Source organism: Truncatella angustata, assembly GCF_020726525.1.
Source record: "Truncatella angustata strain MPI-SDFR-AT-0073 chromosome Unknown BKA67scaffold_2, whole genome shotgun sequence".
In the NCBI taxonomy this organism is placed as follows: Eukaryota; Fungi; Ascomycota; class Sordariomycetes; order Amphisphaeriales; family Sporocadaceae; genus Truncatella; species Truncatella angustata.
Genome location: NW_025763382.1, coordinates 6618636 through 6639141, shown reverse-complemented (window position 1 = coordinate 6639141; position 20506 = coordinate 6618636). Strand labels below are relative to the sequence as shown.

General features: G+C 51.4%; 6 protein-coding genes and 1 non-coding gene across 7 annotated transcripts; 4 read left to right on the top strand and 3 right to left on the bottom strand.

The window, feature by feature from the left end:
• Positions 1–836: 836 nt before the first annotated feature.
• Positions 837–6381, top strand: BKA67DRAFT_533430 (uncharacterized protein; the record flags this gene model as incomplete). The annotated part of the gene is made up of 2 exons (XM_046099699.1): positions 837–891; positions 1010–6381. 2 exons carry the CDS (start codon positions 837–839, stop codon positions 6379–6381), a joined length of 5427 nt encoding a protein of 1808 aa, XP_045962506.1.
• Positions 6382–8281: 1900 nt separating this feature from the next.
• BKA67DRAFT_656474 (redoxin) lies at positions 8282–8877 on the bottom strand (the record flags this gene model as incomplete). Its single annotated transcript, XM_046106945.1, has 2 exons — positions 8282–8661; positions 8754–8877. 2 exons carry the CDS (start codon positions 8875–8877, stop codon positions 8282–8284), a joined length of 504 nt encoding a protein of 167 aa, XP_045962505.1.
• Positions 8878–10796: 1919 nt separating this feature from the next.
• On the top strand, positions 10797–11675 carry BKA67DRAFT_591332 (uncharacterized protein; the record flags this gene model as incomplete). Its single annotated transcript, XM_046104701.1, has 1 exon — positions 10797–11675. One exon carries the CDS (start codon positions 10797–10799, stop codon positions 11673–11675), a length of 879 nt encoding a protein of 292 aa, XP_045962504.1.
• A 2085-nt stretch (positions 11676–13760) lies between these two features.
• BKA67DRAFT_t49 lies at positions 13761–13865 on the bottom strand. The gene has a single exon. It is a non-coding gene; the product is annotated as a tRNA-Ser (tRNA).
• A 1402-nt stretch (positions 13866–15267) lies between these two features.
• On the top strand, positions 15268–16419 carry BKA67DRAFT_533427 (uncharacterized protein; the record flags this gene model as incomplete). The annotated part of the gene is made up of 1 exon (XM_046099698.1): positions 15268–16419. The coding sequence occupies one exon, from the start codon at positions 15268–15270 to the stop codon at positions 16417–16419; it is 1152 nt and encodes a 383-aa protein (XP_045962503.1).
• A 313-nt stretch (positions 16420–16732) lies between these two features.
• On the bottom strand, positions 16733–17740 carry BKA67DRAFT_533426 (50S ribosomal protein L1; the record flags this gene model as incomplete). The annotated part of the gene is made up of 2 exons (XM_046099697.1): positions 16733–17408; positions 17478–17740. 2 exons carry the CDS (start codon positions 17738–17740, stop codon positions 16733–16735), a joined length of 939 nt encoding a protein of 312 aa, XP_045962502.1.
• Positions 17741–18314: 574 nt separating this feature from the next.
• On the top strand, positions 18315–20201 carry BKA67DRAFT_656470 (tRNA synthetases class I, catalytic domain-containing protein; the record flags this gene model as incomplete). Its single annotated transcript, XM_046106944.1, has 1 exon — positions 18315–20201. One exon carries the CDS (start codon positions 18315–18317, stop codon positions 20199–20201), a length of 1887 nt encoding a protein of 628 aa, XP_045962501.1.
• Positions 20202–20506: the final 305 nt, after the last annotated feature.

Here is a 20506-nt window from a genome sequence, read left to right as displayed (position 1 = left end):
TCGGTCCCCTGTCTTTTGCCCCGCGGCCAACAGCCCACAGCGCACAGGCACACCACCACATCTGCCACATGGATCATATCAGGACGCGGTACTCTAACGTACTTGGTTAGTCAGTACATAGGGGATCCGTAGTAGGCTGGCTGGCTGGCTGGCTGCTGGCCGTCGTATTGCTAAAGTAGGTGAAGAATGTACAAGCAAGGTTAGATGACAGCGGCGTGGACAGGGTTAAACGCAGCAAGCAGGTCATGAGCGGGCAGCACCCAGCAAAGCACAACACAACACATCAGTACTTGCAGGGGGAGCACGAGACAGGTCAAACCATTCATTGCATTCTATTGCATTGCTGTTTTTGTTTTGTTTTGTTGTGTTGCGCATCTCATCCTGTTCTTGTTCTCTTTTTTGTTTTAATTTTGCATACCCAGGGCTGTCATTACGAATGAAGCACGGGATGACCACCTTGTAAAGTGAGCCTTGAGAACCCATCGCATCACACACAATAGGGGTTGGGCGGATAGCGTGCACCCCACCAACAGTCAGGTACCTCGGGGCCTAAGTTATCTACGACAGCCAACACAACACAATACATTACCGCTACATACGCTGATCCTGATCCCGCAACAGAGGAGCAGCACAAGACAGGCCGAGACACGCCCAACGTGCTCGATGCAACATACTCCCATCAACACCACCGATCGACCTTGCGCGAACAAGTCTTCATGTCTGAATAAATACCAACGCCATAGCTAACTAGCAGCTATTGCTGGTCGCGCTTGGGTCAGCGTGCGCACTCGGCCTGAGCCACCATCCAGTCCATTACCGCATGGACATGGCCCATCATGATCTCCATGCAGCGGTCCCTCTCTTCTCCTGTTCGCATACACTCTTCACCACGTATGTCTACGCCTATGTCCGTGCCAATACATAGACATCAAGCCCATCGGGTTGCAGAACAACAGCCCAGGCTCCCCTTTCACTATAAGTGCGCATGAGCTAATAACCACCTCGCCAGCTTTATCGCCCACCAACACCCAGCTGTCAGAGTCACCGACGCCCTCCCCTGAGAGTCGTCGCAGCGACAAGTCCCGTCCGCGTCGGTTCCGCTCAAGGAGTCCAAGCGAGGCCCGTCTCCCCGAGCCTGTTGTCGCACCTGTCATCTCGCTGCCCGTACGACGGAGTATTGATAGCGAAAGGCATAGTTATGGCTCACCAGGACACCGCAGAAGCGCAAGTGCGCAAAAGAAGCCCCTCGTAGCCCAGGAGTCAAATCCGACCACTGCTGCTACTGCTGCTGCTCCCGCTGCCGCTGCTGCTGCTGTTGCAATTCCAAGCAGTGAACCGACACCGAGCAAGTCGTCAAATCCACCGGAGGAGGCACCCACATATGAAAGGACTGAGCCCACATTGACAAGCAAACCACCACCTTTACTGCGTGATGCATCCCTATACTCGAATCCGCAACTCAATTTTGAGACTGAAGGAACCACGCTGGAAGAGCTTGCGCACCTTGTTCGCCTGTCCAAGTACCAGGAGCGCAAGCGCGCAAACACCCGAGTGCGGCTCCAGAGGAGCTTGATCTCGACCGCCCTCTCCGCGCGCCTGACCCGTTGCGGTGAAATCACCCAGAGGAACCTAGCTGACCATTTTCGGACCGAGGACAAAAAGGCTTTCGCAAATCTCTTTGGTGCCATTCATGATGTCCGGAACAGCTGTGACGATACCCGCCGATATGCCTTGCTGGAACCTGATACGGAATCCGTAAATTCTCCTGGACTGGTCTCGACCGAGAACTTGGACACGCCAACGAGCGGGATTGGAAGCAATGCTGGTATCGGCTCCGTTGTGCCATTCCTCAACGACATATCTGCCTCTGCTCGGGAAGCATTTCTAAATTTCCTAACACAGATCCGCACAAATCCGGACTACTTGGCATCTCGACTTTCTTCTCTGACCAACACTGAACTCCAAGCCTTGAACACATTCCACCAGGGATCTGAGCCGGTGGAGTCTGTCTTACCCTTGTACAGCAGCCGTCCTAGTGGGCGTGGTCCACCAAGCACTTCCATCAGGACTGCACCCCAGTCTCCCAACGCCGTTGAGCGGCTTCTTTCTTTTCAGCGCCACGATGCCCTGTCAGCACTTATACATACCACTTTTGCCAATTCCGCCGGACCGGATAGTGCTGAGGATAGACGACGAAATGACATCTGGGCTAACGCATGCGCCCGTCTAATCTCGGAAGCCAAATTCTCCAACTCGGCCAACGAATCGATCCTGTACTCCGTACTTGACGTCTGGTATGCTATGCGAGATTGGTCAGGTCGGTCCAATATGGAATGGTATCTCATGAAGATCCTGGAAGACGGGGCTTTCCTGCTTGACCGAGCAGAGGACCAGAATGGAACTCGCTTCAATATTTCGGAGTGGACTCACAAAGACAATGTCGCCAGCGATGAGTTCTATGACCGGGCCATTGATGACCTGTTCGAAGTCCTAGATGACGAAGACGCAACTGGCATCCCCGAAGGCGTCATCGAACTTGGCAGCGAAATACTCAGGCGTTTGGATCCTAGGCTCATTGAGAGTGTCAGGCGTTGGTTTGTATCTAAATGGCTATTCGGCCACTGGCTCCCTGATATTGTCGCTTATCCTGAACGCCATGGCATGATGGCCGAGTACCATATCACCGAGTATGGAAGACAGAAGATTCTCAAGAAGGTCGCTGCCAAGGCCAAGGATTTAGTCATCGATATGACATGGACCAGTGCCAAGAAACCTGTGGCTACGCCTCCCAAGGTCAAGACACATGTCGAGAACATTCTGAGACGCTTCAAGCCCTCGAGGTCCCAGCGGATTGGAAGACTCTTGCCAGCCAGGTCCATAACCTCTTTGAGAGAGACAGCCGAAGTGCATCCATATTTGGTTATCAGCCCTGCTGACCTGCTGACTCTAGTGAACGCCTTGTTCCCTGAACGGAGGCCACAATCTGCTCATTCGAGTAGCATTCGTTCCGGCGCGCCATCTATTTCTGGTTTCTCTGCCATATCTCAGCCCATTTCCTTTGGAACATCTCGCAGCAATTTCGACACCGCTTCAGTCCTCAGTCTCAGCACGTCTTCCGTCGTCAGCGATGCAGCAACCTCAAAGGAGCCCCTACTGGACGACCCGATGGGCACCCCCCAGCGTTACTCTCCACCTGTACTCGAAAGCGGTAGCCAGAAAAGATCGAGCAATTACGAAGATGATGGATATCGGCTCAGGCTCGCCATGCATGAAATGGTACAGATCCTGGGCCACGATGTTGTTTCCGGCTCCTGCCATCCTTGTGCGGAACGGTGGGCAGTGCTCTTCATTTCCGCCGATGGCAACAATTTGTCTTTACAGATGACATATGACCCAGATGATGACCCAGAAGAAGAGAACTCATCAACTACGAGTGACACGGAAGACGAAGATTTGGATGATAGGCCAGAGCTTGATAAGGATTATCATCAATTGCGGGACTCTATCCTCAAACTCGTAGAGGATTTCGAAATTCCTCGTGGTCTCGAGGACGACGGTGCAAAAACCACTCTGAGCAACCGGGCTACCGGACTCAAGAAGTACAGGTCAAAGAACAAGATCATTACCACCGAATCCTCTATGGCTAGTAGGAATCCGTACCGAAGATTAGAACAAGAAAAGAGAGAGCGGAGCAGCTCTCAGACATCACCCACGGCTCTGTCTTCTGCTGATCAAGAACCACCTCATGGGCCCGAGCCGCAGCCAGTTCTTGTGATCATGCTGGAGGCAGCATCGTCGCAGTCTCGAGTGCAGTCAGATTTCGTGTCGGCCCACCTATACTGGAGGACGTTGCAACAGCTCAACGCCCTGTCGTCGCCTTCACTTCGCAAGAACGGGTATGCAACTCTGCTGAACATTTTTTCCCGTGGACCGAGAGACTCGATACGCCGGTCCCATGCGGCTGTCGAGGAGTACGATGCGTGGCTGGTATGGCTCAAGCAAAGCCAAGAACGACATGAAGGTCTCATCGATTCCATGATGAAAAGGCTGAAGACGCTGCGGGACAAGATGTGGTATGTCACTGACGTGCACAACTCCGCGCCATACGAGCACACGCGCAGCATTTGTAGCGCATTGAAGATCATGGGAGTGCCGAGGAGATGGGGCACATTTCAACGCACTCGAGCTCAACTATCGCGTGGCCCAGCAGCGAACTACCTCTACAAGAACGAGTCGCAAATGCTTGACATTCTAGCTGCAAGCGAAGAACAAGGCGGTCCTAATAAGCTCAGCGATGACCAAGCAGACAAGACGAGCAAGTGGCTCCATCAAATGCGTATCGAGAACATCTGCCAAGGAGAGGAGCGTATACATCGCTTTTGTTGTGAACTTGACAGCTGCGTTAGCAAACTGGTCGGCGACACAATCGTCGATGGCCCAGTGCTCTGGTCAAGCGAGCTATTTCAGCGAGATCGAAAGGCGCTCGAAGGCGCCACGAAGACTCTCAGAGAGCGAGACAGCTTCTGGGGAGGAGATGACGCCGCCAGTGTCATCAGTGATCCCGAACGACGCTACACATCACCATCAAACCGGCCCAATTCCATCGCGAGAGACCTTCGATCAATGACCACTCACAACGTCAGCCAGATATCTTTCGACTCTAGATACAACTTTTCGCGAAACAGCGCTGCGATGTCTGATATTCTAGACTCTGAGGGCTACTTTGGCGTCGCATCCCCAGTGCATACTATGGATACCAATTCCACATTTTGGTCTCCGTTCCATTCGACAATGCCATCGGCAACTTCGGTAGCCTCGAGAGCTCATTCTCCCACAACCAGCATCTCCAACTTTTCCAACTCTTTCTCTCATCCTTATGGTCGCCCAATCCCATCTCAACAGTCCGGTGGACGTCCCGGCACCTCTACGTCGTCCAACGAGACTGTCCATCTCCAGCGTCAATCAGAGGAGAAACAACGCTTTCTTGAAGACTTGCGACAAACGTTAGCCAGTCTTCTACTTTCCGACCTCGGCAATTATGTCTTCTCCATGGGGTCCGAGACCGATGCTTGGTTCGACGGGCTGGGCCAGCAGTGTATCGACAGACGCGAGGAGCAGGAGCAGCGCAACCGTCGACAATCTGCCAAAAAGGATCGAACTGCGAAGAATGGTCTAAAGCATCGTGTCATCGAGAAGAAGAAAAGTTTCGGAAACCTTCGTGTCGCAGGCGAAAACGCTGCTGCTGAGTCAACCTCGGAACAGTCCGAAACGCCGACCGTGCAAAGCCAGACCAGCACCGGATCCAACAGTACCATTTCTGGACGGAGCCGACGGCCGAGCAAGGATAGTCCGACGGACTTTCCTTACAAGAAAGCTTACCAGCGCTTGCTTAGACAATTCTGTGTCCACCCAAATCCCCAGACTAAGCTGGCCGCGCTCTTCGAGATGAAGCACCTGGTCGAGGCGTCCCTTGCAACAAGCGGTCGACGCTCGAAATGGGCTTTGCGAAACCAACTTGCAGCTCAAGAAGACCATCTTGGCAGTACAGGGGTGTTGGAGGATGCAATTGATAGTGTCAGGGAGCGTCGATCGCAGGCAGTTCTATCGCCGATTCTGTCTCCTGTCCACATGCGCTCGTCAGCTAATGTCGAAACTCGTTCTATTGTGTCTGTGGCCCCTGCAAACACTGACGCCATCGCGATCGTGCTTGAATCACTATTCAAGGACCCGAGCATACGTCCCAAGACCCTGTTCCGCGACCTACAATACATTGCGTCTTTTGTTCCGGCAGATATTCTGGATCGTTCGGAGAAGGGCAAGGCGTTTTTTGACACAACTTTAGCTGCACTGGCACTCAAGCAAGAGGTCTGCAAAACCATGGTCGAGGTTGCGGACGAAGTCATCAAGATGGACCAGCAGATCAGAAAGCCTTCGTCAACAGCCGGTAGTAGCGACGGTACAGACTCAACACGGTCTCCAACTGCGTACTCACTTTCGGATGCTGCCAAAATGCTAACCATCACGGCCAAGGAAGGTTCACACACAGCGCAAAGGGAGCTTGGTTTCTTCAATCTCAGCTATCCAGAGCTTGTTGAGAGAACTATCATGCCCCTTTCCAAACCGCGCGAAGTGTTCAAACAATCTCTCATGGAGAAGTTTGGCGCGAGACCAGGAAGCAGTGCTAGACACCCTGCTGACAGGATTCGCGGCTTGGGATCCTCGACATCTCCTGCTGGGGGTTCCGATGGCAGCAAGGATGTCGATGTCAAGAACGATCCAGCTTTACACTGTGTCGCCTTTCACTGGTTTGGCGTTGCAGCTCAGGGCGACGACGAAGTTGCGAAGCTGTTCCTGGAGCAAAACGAAATCAACCGCACATGATGCAGCCGTATATATCACACATTTTCACACGTTATCATGATTTCTCACCAGCATTATACCCCTATATATAGCGTACTCAGACATTCATCAACGGAAGTGGCATGCACACCCGTATTTGGTCATGGGTACAGGATATCGACTAGTTTTCATCATTTCCATTCTAAGTATTACGTTCTTATTTCTGTTGCTGGACAGCTGGATCTTGGTACAAAATTACTATATTTCCGAGTTATACCACACTGCACTTGCCACAATCAATCGGTAGTTCCAGGCTTGTCGTGGATTGTTTCCGAGCGTCTATTATCGGCTCGAGTAAGACATGTTTCGGCAATCTATCGCGCCGCTTGCTCCGAGAAAGGTGGTCATCGAGGTTTCTCTTATATAGATGTCATGTTTGCTTATTGCTAAAGAGATGGATATACCAGGGGGTCGGTGAGCATACGCATTCTTGGACTGCTTAGATGCCACAAATAAATAAAGCATGGAACAATGTCTCTGCGCACCGAATCATAAAGGCCGCTCGAACAGAAAATCTCGATTTGGTATTGTTAAGAAGTCATTGCCGCTCAGCTATGTGTCGTACACAATACCAAGCGGTAGGCTTCAGGGTTCAGTTCTGGGTCCAAGGCACTGATGATCGTTAGCTTTGTCAACCCTTTATAGGCACAGCAAAGCAAGTGTATAAGATGTTGGTTAAACGCGCGTATGAGGGTCCTTGACAATGGATCATGATCAAATTCTTCATTCATAATACTCTGCGTGGACCAAGTAGGCATAGTGTAACTGACACTTCCGAAAACCGGACAAGCTACAAATATGGAATTTTACGAAGTGGCCCAAAATTGCAGGACCAATCGCTCTAACTGTGACAGCCCCGTGTCATCCTATATTATTACCATTCTCTTGACTACTTGAATATTTAGTCGACCGGTGGCTGGATCTGAACACCGGGCTACATCAGAAACTCAAAATCATGAAACCACAGGCCTCTCTAATCACGGCTTGTAGGAAGCGTGCGTACTTGGTTTGGTAACATAATATATAACATTGACATGGGACAAGACTAAAGACACAAAACAACGTCTCGGTCTGATCACGAGCTTCGGTCAAACTCAAGGCCTCCGCATGCTCGTCTGTCAGCAGCCGAGACTATGATGAATATCGGCAGGAAGTGCAGAGGGATCTCTGCTCCCCGCCTGGCCCCCGATGTGGTGTTCCCGACGACAGGACTCGGTCGGGCTCTATCGCAGAGCGGGAACGACCACCCCACTACATGTCCTAGCCCTGACTCTAGAATCGTTGGGACCTCGAGTGCGGGCCACGCATGTCAAATGGAGTCATCAACCCCCGACGTTCACGGCATTCACATCACTTTGGACTTTAAGTGATCTGACTGTAGTATCCCCATCTTGGTCACTGATGCGTTGCTGCCAACAACCAAAGAAAGGAGAAGATGGAGAAAATAACAAGAAAACACAATTTAGACCCTGTGGTTGGGTTTCCCTGGGTGAAAGACTATGATTATATTTCCATGCCTGGAGATTAATTACTACAAGCTTGGGTATCTACCATTGAAATGCCTAGCGGCGGCCCGTAACCGAAAGGCAGACAGTAGATTAGATGGCCATGTTAAAGCTTCTTCACATCATCCCAGCAACGAATCACTCAAATAACGGCAAGATATGCTGTAGTTTGTCGTGGCACAATCATATAGTATGAAGGCGTGGTGTTGTTCATCAAGTGTCATTCAGCCATCAAAAGTCTATGTGATCTATCGTCTATGTCGCAGGTCATGAAGTGCATGCAGCCCTCTTCAGACTGCCGCTCAGAAAACATTCTCATTATGATCCTCCGGTGTTGCTCAGTCCTCCATGTTTGTTCCCGTGTTTCACGAAACAATTTACAGAACCTTCAGCATGGCCTCGGCGGTGGAGACCTCCTGGGCCTGCAGGTGAGGCTCGACCTCGGAGTAGATGACCTTGCCGTGGTCGATGATCATGCCGTAGCGGTTGGTGCGCTCGCCCTCAACCCAAGCGTGCTCCTTGGAGAACTTGGTGCCGTCGTCGGAGGCGAAGACGATGGACTCGTCCTTGACACCGTTGGCCTTGCCCCAGCCGGACATGACGTAGGCGTCGTTGTAGGCGAGGCAGATGACCTGGTCAACGCCCTTGGACTTGAGCTCGTCGAACTTGGCGATGTAGCCGGGAACGTGGGAGGCGGAGCAGGTAGGGGTGAAGGCACCGGGAAGGGCGAAGAGAACGACCTTCTTGTTCTGGAACTCTGCGAGGCGGAACGAGTCAGTATTTTTTTTTTTTTTTTAATTTTCTAGGAATGGGAGAGAGAATGGGAGGGAGGATGGGAGGATGGCTTACCCTTAGAGGCGTTGTACTTGATGGGGATACCGCAGGCAGCGAAGTCCGAGTTCTCGGGAGCGGGAGGGATGTAGGTGAAGGTGATACCCTCGGGGAATTGGTCGCCAGCCTTGAGAGGAGCCATTGTGATCTGGTTGTTTTGTTTGGTGGTTTGGTGGTGTCGAGAGCGTGGGAGTTGAGATGATGGTGATGACGTCGAGGACGAAATTTTGGCGGTGATCGATTAGAGACCTAGACGAAGTGAATGGATGAATGAGAAGAGAGGAAACCAAGCAGACGCGGTTGATGCCAGAGACGTCACATATGTACTTGGAGCAGCAGAGAGTGGAATAGCCGACTGTTGCAACATATCCCACTAATCATTCCACTTCACTACGGTAACCTGCCTACTTCCACTTTGATTCCACACATGCAAGTACATAATAGCCTTCTATCCGACCAAGCTCCGACTTCGATCTCTTTCTACAGCAATGCGATACGTACTGATAGAGGGCAGGAGGGGTGATGGAGGGGCGGCGAGTGGATCGAAATCTGCTATCGGTGGAGTCATGGTATCCGCATCTAAAGCTCCGAAAGGAAACCGATCGGGCGGTGGTCATGCCATTGCCCATGCTAGTAATCGAGGCATCTGGAATTGAATGCTGTTTGTCATGTTCTGCAGACGGCGAAAGTTGCCATGTTTTCTTTAAAACATGTCATCCCGTGCATGCCGTACTAAGCTTAGATTTGCCGTTGGAGAAGCTGACTCTTTTTTTTTTTTTTTTTTTTCTCCTGCTTGCAGGACCCCTATCGTCCTCGGCTCCGGATTGGCTGCATGCTTGGAGAAACCACTGAAACAACAGTTGGAGAATCCCCGATACGTGGTACTATGTACAAGCCTGGCAAGTCCAGCCCTGAATCGTGAATCTTATCAGCAGTGCAGCCAAAGCCTTCTACAGTTATGTACCACGCTCGTTTCTTGTTGTCCGTCCTCGCATAGATATTCCCAAACACCGATTGCAAATCCCGGCTGGTCACTCTGCTGTTTGGATTGATTGAGAACGCCTCAACCTAAAAAGGTTCGACTAGAATCAAACCAATTTGTCCTACTTTGTACATACTGTAGCTCTGCAACACCTTTTACCGCCCAACAGAGTTTATCTTATCACCGGCCATATCCGACGGTAAACGTGGCGCTAATTCTGCCCTTACATAAGCCACCACACAGGGGCAAAGTGAGGCGATTGGTGTGTCTCTCTTCCGGCCCGATAGCTTTTTGATTCCTAAAACTGCGGGTGAGCCCGCAGCAAATGACGAATGCAAAATGCGGACGAGAACAGTAATCTGTATTCCAAAGACTTTGTCTTGGCGTCTTACGTATCCGCTCCCCATCACCTCCGGATCTGATATGGAGTCCCCAGGCCAGCAAGGTTGGAGCTCAGCTCCAGCCGGCTCGGAGCTCTCATGGCCAGGGCGGTCGCGCTGCCTGTAACATGAATACATGCGGGCCCCACAACCCGCAGCACACAATTGGTGATGCACAATCACTCATGGAAGTATGTGGAATCTTATCTGATCTTGATCTTATCTCTCTCTTATGTCGGATACAGTATTCACCTCTCACATCAAAAGAAACATACATGCGTGCGTCAAGGTGTTCAATCCAACCATCCGAGAGGCCACGTAACGGACTCTTGCAACAGCGCTGTCTAATTGCTAGCGTATTGTAATATACTTCGCTCCTACCTAGTTTGTGCAACTGGAAGTCGGGGTATCTCTTGATGTGGTGAAGATGGCCCACGGCCTAGGTATGTAAGATCGAACAGAGGTTCAATTAAGCTTCTTCAGGCCTTCGCGCTTCGAAGTAGCCTCAGCTGTGAGTACTTGAAACAGGAACGCATGAGATAAAACATGCCTCGGTTCAACAACGACAACCCCGCAGCAGGGGTGGCACAGCAGTTGGAAAGCCACGACTTGGCACTTCTTTGCAGTAACAAACCACTGAACGTTAGACCAATACAGTAACAGGCAGCAATCCGCAATCTGCAATCAAAGAACGGAATCATGGCTCATACAGCGGGCTCTGCAAATCTTACAGTGAAGAACCTCTTTAGCTTCAACGATCATGTGGTTCTCGTGACAGGAGGCGCCACAGGCCTTGGTGAGATGGCCGCGCAGGCTTTCGTCCAAAATGGGGCGCGTGTGATCATTGCCAGCAGGAAGAAGAGCGAATTGGAAAATACAGTGGCGCGCCTGAACAGCTTGGGGCCTGGAACAGCCGAGTACGTTGTGGCCGATCTGAAAGATAAAGCTGGTTGCGATGGGTTAGTTGCTGAGGTCAAAAAGAAGACAGACAGGTTGACGGTCTTGGTCAACAATTCCGGGGCCACCTGGGGCGCACCTTACAACGATTTCCCCGAGTCGGGCTGGGACAAGATCATGGCTTTGAATGTCAAATCTATCTTCTATGTGACTGTTGGCCTGCACTCCCTGCTCGTCAGGGGTGCCACAGCCGATGCGCCGAACAGGGTCATCAACATCGCCAGCACCGCCGGCGTTCAAACTGGCGACTCGACAGTCAAAGTGGGAGGACTGGCACCTCCTGGCCACGGGACGTACAGCTATGGACCTAGCAAGGCTGCTGTAATTCATCTTTCCAAAGCTCAGGCATCACAACTCATGCATGAGCATATCACGGTCAACGCTATCTGCCCCGGGGTATTCCCTAGTCGCATGGCCAGCTTTGGTCTCGAGAAGGCCATGAACAACGTGCTGGCACAGCAGCCTAGTGGGCGTGTTGGCAAGGCCGAAGACTTTGCGGGATTGGTACTATTTTTAGCGAGCAGGGGTGCTGCCCATATCACGGGTAATGCGATTGTGATTGATGGTGGGAGCACCGTCAGTGGAGGTCAAGGCAAGAGTACGACGCAAGAAAAGTTGTGAACGCGTTTCTCAGAGTCTCATGATCGAGAAACGCCGGACGTTTTGTGTTACTAGTCCGGCCTCCAACAAACGCAGTATTATACTTACTAAAATAATCAGTCACCCAACGTGCCACGCTATAATGCCAAGATGCTTGCATTTAGTCCTCGACACATAGCGGTTGGAGCATTGTTGTTATCATCTATTGGTACATGCATAGTGGTTTACAATCGATGATCATACTAATCGTTGACATTTGAAGCATATTGAACGAAAATATGGCCCGATATAATTAATCATTGCAGCCGGGTAAATTTACAAGTGCCGCCGACGCAGCCAATACGACTTGCTTGTGACGCACCTTTCTGCTTCAATTATATATTCCGACATTGTACTTCGGCGATTATTGTGCTGTGGCCATTTGGGCCGTTGCCTAATGGGAACTCCGTTCTTCGTCCTGCCTTTACTGCCGCTCATCTCAGCATGTGGTGGTCTAAAGTGGCCGAGGCCATATTCTGTACGAGACATTGGCTTCAGACCTACGTCTCATCAAGAGTAATCCTACTAGCCCACATATATCAATAATATGATAACCACTAATTGTGACTTGTAGGATAATTGACACAACGGTCCCTATATAAGGCTGGGTTTGGGAGCAGATCGACCAAAATCACTTCGACATTGGTTGCAGCTAGAGCACCTGCTCCAAGGTCTCAGCGAAGGTCCCTTTGGGGATCAGTGCTATGGGTATCAGCCTCTAACAAAAGCCGATCGTGTCAATCTCTAGTTATGGCGAACATGATGATGAGTTCCTCCATGAAATTCTGGAAATAGTATTAACAGGCACATCAGCACAATCCGTTCCTGTAGACCCCATATTTGTACCAGTACTGGTCACGGCACGACGTGCACACGGTATCCAAGACGTAGCCGAGTGGTTCAAAGGAAAAGCAGCTCTTGGATGCAGGTTGAGGTTTGATTTATATCGAGACAATGCGATGGGAGAATTGCAAAATCTAGGAATACTTGTTGCCTCAAACTACCGACCGGAGCCCAGGCTGAAAAGAGCAACTCTGTACAAGATAGTGTCGTCCATCGTTACAAGTTCAGCGCCAGTCAGTACCTGCGAATGGAGAACCGACATGTCTAGGGTCCGGACGGAGAACCCGACTCGAACTCCATCAGGATTTACTTAGCCACCGACACAATTTTATTTAAGTAGAACAGCTAGACATCCAAGGGACACCAACACCATCTGAGCGCGACCTTCGTGCTGTGGCTATTCACATTAGTGACCTTGTAAGATTGTATATTGCTGGATACAAGTTGATTAACTGAGCCAAACCTTGTGCCAACCGAATCTCGGAAGTAACAAACTGGCCGGTATCTCGCTTACCCGAACCATTCTCAGACCTAGTGTTGGTGAAGAGGTCGATTGCACTACTTTGGATGTCTGCCTGATGGCCCCCCAGCGTGAGGTACGATCGAGGCATCAAAGCATGCAGGTTCAGGATGGTACTGCCCCTGTTAACCCTTGCCACTTGACCGCCAATTTTATTGCAATATGATCCGCCTGAGCTTAGAAGCCTCTGAACCCAAACTGGTTTGCTGGTGCGTGCTTCTTCTCAGAGAAGCGAGCGGCGATGCAGCTCTACATACACATGCAGCAGAAGATGAGGTCATACCTCCGCCCCATCACTATAGGATACACAGTAAGATCGACTGTGCGGCAATCGATAGAGTTCTGACTGCTTTCGCGTCTCTAGATAGGCTCGCCAAGACGCTATCGGATAACTAATTCACCTCGACCAATGAGGGATGCCTTCGTAGTCAGTCTTCTTAGCTATGGCACTAATTCTACACTAAGACCGTAAATCTGAACTAGGTTGATGGCTTTTGTACACTATATAGCCCCGAGATTCTAGACGGTGGCACAATTGAAAACAAAGTTCGTCAATACACTGATTTAACCGCTTGAAGCGAGGTAAAAAGACGAAAAAGTTCTGTAGTTTGACCGGGGACTTATGCGATCACTTCACGTAGCTCGATGGAAGTGTATGTTATTAGCACGACGCTCCGACTCACCCCCCGAGCAAAAATAGATAGCGACGCAGGCCTGATTTGAACAGACGCCTCCGAAGAGATGAGATTGCACTGTGATTAGAATCACCGATTCTAGTCTCACGCATTAGACCACTCTGCCACTGCGCCCTTGAGTTGTTGTAAATTGGGGCGGTAACGAGCTCCATGTTAGTGATAAATTGATGCCAAGGTCGGCGACGAGAGGTTGTGAATATCTTTGAGGATAGAGTCTCGGTATTCTTTAAAGATGCTGGATTTGTATATATATTGATAGCGATGATGGGGCTTTTCTGTCTGACATATCGAAGTCTGTTGGTCTTCTGAGAACCCAGGTGTTTCGAGCGATTTTTTGACGAACTTATGGCCGACATGCATACTGCATTGGTGTGGGCTCATCCACGGCTCCGATGATAACACAAGAAGCAGTGCTGCATTCAGCCCAACATCTGCTCAGCCAGCTCTTTGGGTAGTTTTGCATGGGTTGTGCGTGCCTTCGGCCGGAATATGATGTCCATGTCGGGATGAACGGGACAAGCGCAGGTGGAACCCGTCGATTTGCATAGTCAACAACACGCAGGGCTTTGTTCCATCGACACAGAAGATATAATTGAATATAATTGCTAGATTAAGATACTGTCAGATTGTTTGTCAGCAAGTACGATCGTAACTTCAATCTTAAAGTAGGATGACTTGCCGGTCATGATTTCAACCCTTATGACACCGCTGGTTAATTGTATTGAATGTTAAGCCTAGTGGTGACTTTTGAGGTCATCTCGCATTATGTAACCCAAAACTCTTGGGGAAAAAATTGCGACGGTTGTGAACTTTTGTGTCAAGCACTTGTAAGGTGCTTACTATTCAGCTTGAAGCTATAATATTACAATCCATGCGGAGCAGGTAAAGCTAGAACCATCGCACGGACCATACAACTAGCGATTAACCATAACTTCGATCAACTTTGCTTCATTACACGTCACTCGAAAAATTGTTCAAAATAATATGAGATACAAATAATACTGATGTAAAGAGGTATTCTATCAAATGATATCGTCATTATTTGATATGTATTATCAAATATCATATTCCCTGTAGTTATAAGAACAACCTTGAGAAATCTTTTGGAAGTTGTCCTTTTCGTCTGAGTTCCTTTAGCCATGGAAATCCCTGCACTAAGCTGCCATCAACTGCTCAACAATTCCCGAGATACCTTGAATTCTGGTATATTTGGAAATGATCCTAGGTCCGTCTGCGTAGTCCTTCTGTTACAATTAGTAGTTATGTCTGACTTTTGCTGAGTCGGCTGCTGTGCCACGCTCGCACTGTGTAGTAGCCTAGAGTCCTGCATATGCCTGATGTATGGTTAGGCCTGTACTATCCATCCTGTTATGAAAAAGCCTGGACACGGTTTTTTGGTCAGCATTCAATCTTCTGTGTATACACGCCCCTTTTTTTATTTCTCAATCGCTTCCGATCTTTACCGAAAGCATCTATACTGCCCTGTGCTTACATCAACCCCCACGTCACATTGACCATGACTGGTCTCCTAAGGCTTCCGCGAGAGATACGCAACCAGATCATCGCCCATGTCACACAGCTCTGCGCCGAGGCGCCAAAGGACTACGAAGCATTCCAAGCAGAAGACCGTGAGGCCTTGCAACAGCACTTCGCCAGGGCGTGGCGCCAAGAGCAAAAGCAGATCCTGCTCGAAAAGTCGCCGCGCCACGGCCGGGACATCGCTGCGCTGAAGCTCACGAACCGCCAGCTGCACGGCGAGGTGCAGGACTGGCTGCGCAGACGGGCGCGGGAGCCGGTCGAGTGGGTTCTCGACGTGGCGTACCTCAAGGACGTCTCGCTGCGCCCGACGTGGGTCTCGGTGCCGCTCCTGCGGCCGCACGCCGACCGGCTCGTCGCCCGGTTCCGGATGCTAGACGTGCCGGGCGAGGTCGCGCTCTCCCCCTCGGCCCAGAGGTTCTACAGCCTGGGCGCGGGCGGGCCGCCGAGCATAACCCACATCTTCTCCATCGCGCTGCGGACCTGTCTCCGATGGGGCCCACTCGGGACGGAGACGATCAAGCAAGAAGACTCGGACCTCGTCTGTGACCCGAACGCGCGGCTGATCCATCGGGACGGCATCACGGTGAGGGAGCTGGTCCTCGACTTCGAGCCGACGGATCCCACGATCCTCCCGCTGGGTCCCGACGTCTCCCGATATCTCCGCAGCCGCCGGAACCTGGAGAACGCCGACAGCTCCAGATGGCTGGTGCGCCTCTCGGGGATCAGAGACTTCTTCTGGGACGGCAAAGGCGAGGCGAAAGATTATTTTACCACGTTTGCCCCGGAACCGTTCGACACAGCATTGTACGGCGCTCCGAAGCTCATAGCTGGAAAGGTCCTTGGTGGCTGGATCAAGAAGTGGCTCGGCCGGATCCTGCAGCTTGATATGGATGTGATGGAGTATGGCTCGGTGCTTTACGAACGGCTCAACGCTATCGAGATCCGGGTGGGCGGCCAGTTGTTGGAGCGTTTCGATATCAAGGAGAGATTCCAGACGTTGGAATTTCCAGACGAGAGGAATCCGCCAGTGGATTCCTGGAGAGCAGACACATTACCGAGGCGGTTGGCAGCGTTTGAAGCATGGAGAGAGATATGTGTGAGGAAAAGGAGGGAAGCCGGACTAGACTAATGGCGAGGACATGGGATTCAGCAGGGTAGGTGCGAGGTTCTTTTCTTTTCTTTTTCGTTTTCTTCAACAAGTTGGCACGTACCTTCTTATGCTGGTTAGTGAACATCTGATCTTAAATGGATATCTAGCACCGACCAAGCTTATTCCAGGTTATCCGTTGGTTATGGCAGTATCCCCGAGAATCTGAACCATGAAGAGTGTAATATTAAGTCACCGGTCTTTCATTTCAAATAGGAACGCCATGATCGTGGTCATCGAATATGAATATACATGGTATACATTGATGATACAGTTCCCCAGCCTTAAATTATATCTACATTGTCGTGCTCAAATGCGCAGGGTCAACCTCCCCATCAGTAGAGTTGAAGCCTCCGTTCAGAGGGAAACCGGGGCCGTTGGTAGATGTCAGGACCACCTCGATCAGGTCCTTGCCGATGTTGGTCTTATCCTCCAGGGCCGTGAGATCGACCTTGACTTGGCCGACGAGAGCCTTGAGGTTTTCGGATAACTGCTTGGGGGTGAAAAGAATGTTGCCGACGGCCATGCGCACAACACCGATCTTCTCTCTGTACTGCTCAGCGCCGACCATCTCGTGCATCATGGTCTTGACACTCTTGGTGATTGTGTTGGTCTTCAAGGAAGGCATGAGACCCTTGGGACCCAGAATTCTTCCCAGGCCAGCCTTGTTGAGGGCCTGGACTGAGTCGGTGTGACAGATGAGTCGGTTGAAAGGGAGGTTGTTGGCGTCCTTCTTGATCATCTCGAACAGCGACTCCTCGCCAAAGGCAACGGCTCCTCCTTGTCTCGCATCGTGCATGGCACCACTGCCGTCCGGACAAATGACGGCAATTCGGGTGTCGTTCTTGACGGGGTAAGGGAAGCGGACTCGGTTTCGGATGATGGGACCGTTCTTGATGGTTCGGATCTTCAAAGATGCCTCATATGTGACGGACGACGGGGGACGGCCGACCTCTGCAGCTCTGAGGTATCTGGACGAATGTTAATGTCGGGTAGCTTCAGGGGGGGGGGTTTCCCAGGGCTTGTTGCCTCGTGCTTACCTCATGGCGTCGCATAGCGAGTGCGACTCCTCCTTGCTTGGTACGGCGAACTTGTACTCCTTGAATCTCTGTTGTTTCCTCTTCCTCTTGAGCTTCTCCTTTTCTCTCGCGCGCGCCTGCATGGCCTGTGTACCTGCACTGGCGCATCGCGTCTGGACGGCCAGAGGTGCGAGGAATTTGGGTATCGAGGCGGCTGCAGGTCTGACAGTCGACGAGAGACTGAGCCTTGCCAGAGAGGCAAGACATTGATTCGTGGTGGCCATGTTCGGCCGATGTGATGCAGATATGTCGCTGACAAGCCTGAATGTTCAAAGGCTGCCTTGCTCCTGCATGCTCCGATGGCCTCGACGGGATTTGAGTTATGCCGTGAGCTGCTACAAAATTTCTGGAGCTCGGGCCGCATGGTCAAGCCACGGATGGCCAAGCCACGATGTTCAAGCCACGATGTTCAAGCCACCGTTGGGATCAATTTTGACCTTTTTGCTCATTGACGCAGCTTACCTAAGGAAGTTAGCGCAAGTCTACGTGCCGAAGCAGAGTCTTTTATCTATCTTATCACTGCGGTACGGATCCGTACTGCACATACTGCACCACGGTGCTGCTGCCCGTCGTCAGCAGTTGACGCTCACCCCGCTTCAGCTGCTCACCCAATTTTTGGATACCCCGCCACAGACCAGCTGTTTGGCCATGTATGAACGGGACCGTACGGGTGCTTTGGGTCGTCATTGACTCACAAACCGTCGAGTAAATATTGGGCACTCGAGTCCAATCTGATCTGATTTGATTTGGTTGACAACACCGTCCCTTCATCGATACCCATTGACAAATTCCCTCAAAATGAAGGCAGATGAGCTCGTAGCCATCTCTACCTCCCTGGGAGGGGACTTCAAGTCCATTGAACCCCACCTGATCAGACTCGAGAAGCATCTCGTCCTGCGAACGTACCTTGCCGGCTACACCCTGAGCGAGCTCGATACCAAGATCTGGCTCGCCATCAAGAGCAACCGTGCTGCCGTTTCCTTTGTCAAGAAGGGCTCCTACGCCAACCTGGCCCGATGGTTCGCCTACATTGAGCAGGTGCACCCCGAGATTCAGAGCGAGGTCAAGGCCGCCGACGACGCCAGAAAGAAGAAGGTCCAGGCCGCTAGCAAGGCCGGCGGTAGCTACAACCTCGCCCTCCAGGATGCCGACAAGGGAGTCGTGTGCAGATTCCTGCCCGAGCCCTCTGGTTACCTGCACATTGGTCACGCCAAGGCCGCTCTCCTCAGCGACTACTTCGGCCATGAAGCATACAAGGGCCAGCTCCGCCTGCGACTGGACGACACCAACCCCAGCAAGGAGAAGGAGGAGTACCAAGATGCCATCGTCGAGGATCTGGCCCTCATGGGTGTCAAGCCCGATTCCCTCACCTACACTTCCGACTACTTCGACCACCTCTACGACACCTGCCTCAAGCTGATCAAGGAGGGCCACGCCTACGCTGACGACACCGATGTCGAGACCATGCGCGAGGAGAGAGGAAACGGTACCCCGTCCAAGCGCAGGGAGCGTACCGTTGAGGAGAACCTGAAGATCTTCGACGAGATGAAGAGCGCCACCGAGGAGGGTCTTAAGAACTGCATTCGTGCCAAGATCTCATTTGACAACCCCAACAAGGCTATGAGAGACCCCGTCATTTACCGATGCAACGCCAACGACTCCCACCACCGAACAGGCCGCAAGTGGAACATCTACCCTACCTACGATCTCGCCTGCCCCGTTGTCGACAGTCTGGAGGGCGTCACGCATGCTCTCAGGTCGACCGAGTACACTGACCGAAACCCCCAGTTCCAATGGTTCTTGGACACCCTCAAGTTGCGTCAGGTGTACATGTGGGACTTTGCTCGTATGAACTTCATCAAGACGTTCTTGTCCAAGCGTAAGCTGGCCAAGCTCGTCGATACTGGACGTGTTTGGGGCTGGGACGACCCTCGCATGCCGACCATCCGCGGCATTCGTAGACGTGGCATGACCATCCCTGCTCTGCGCGACTTCATTCTCAAGCAGGGCCCTTCGAGAAATGTCGTCGTCATGGACTGGACGAGTTTCTGGGCCACCAACAAGAAGATCATTGACCCCATTGCCCCTCGTCACACCGCCATCACCATCAAAGATGCCGTCAAGGTTGTCATCATGGGAGATGATGCGCCTGCCGAGCCTTACAAGGAGGACAAGCCCAAGCACCCCAAGAACCCCGAAATTGGAACCAAGAAGGTTGCCTTCAGCAAGGAGCTTATCCTTGACCAAGCTGATGTCAAGCTTTTCAAGGACGGCGAGGAGATTACTCTCATGCAGTGGGGCAACGCCATCGTCCGAGCCATTTCATCAGGCGAACCAATTGACCAAATCACATGCGAGCTGAACCTGAAGGGTGACGTTCGTTCCACCGATAAGAAGGTTACCTGGTTGTCGACTCAAGGCCAGGAGCTCGTCAAGGCTGAGCTCTGGGAGTTCGACTATCTCCTTACCAAGGACAAGTTGGAAGAGGAGGACGAACTGGAGAAATTCCTGAACCCCGAGACAGCAAAGATGGAGGAGGCTTGGTGCGACGAGGGCGTCAAGGATCTGAAGAAGGATGATATCATTCAGCTGGAAAGACGTGGATACTACAGAGTGGACAAGGCTGCCAACGAGAACGACGGCAAGGCCGTTCTTTTCGCCATCCCTGATGGAAAATCGAAATAGACGCCTGTGAAACGGCGAAACCTCAAACTGCATAATGAAAAATAAAGAAAAAACTGAAGGGCGCGCGCAAGACGAAGCCACTGTCGACATAGGACTTGAGATATGAATGCAATGAAGCAAAACACATGTTGGACGCCTGCTTTTGATGCGCAGGGCTTAGGAGATACATGCGTCAGATCGGCCAAATTGCTTTTGAAGCGCTCACTTTCTCGATCTACCAACAGTGATAAAAGATGATGATTTTCTTATTCAGGGTTGGCCTTCTCCTCCAATAATCGCAACTTGCGCTTTGGTAGAGACAGCAG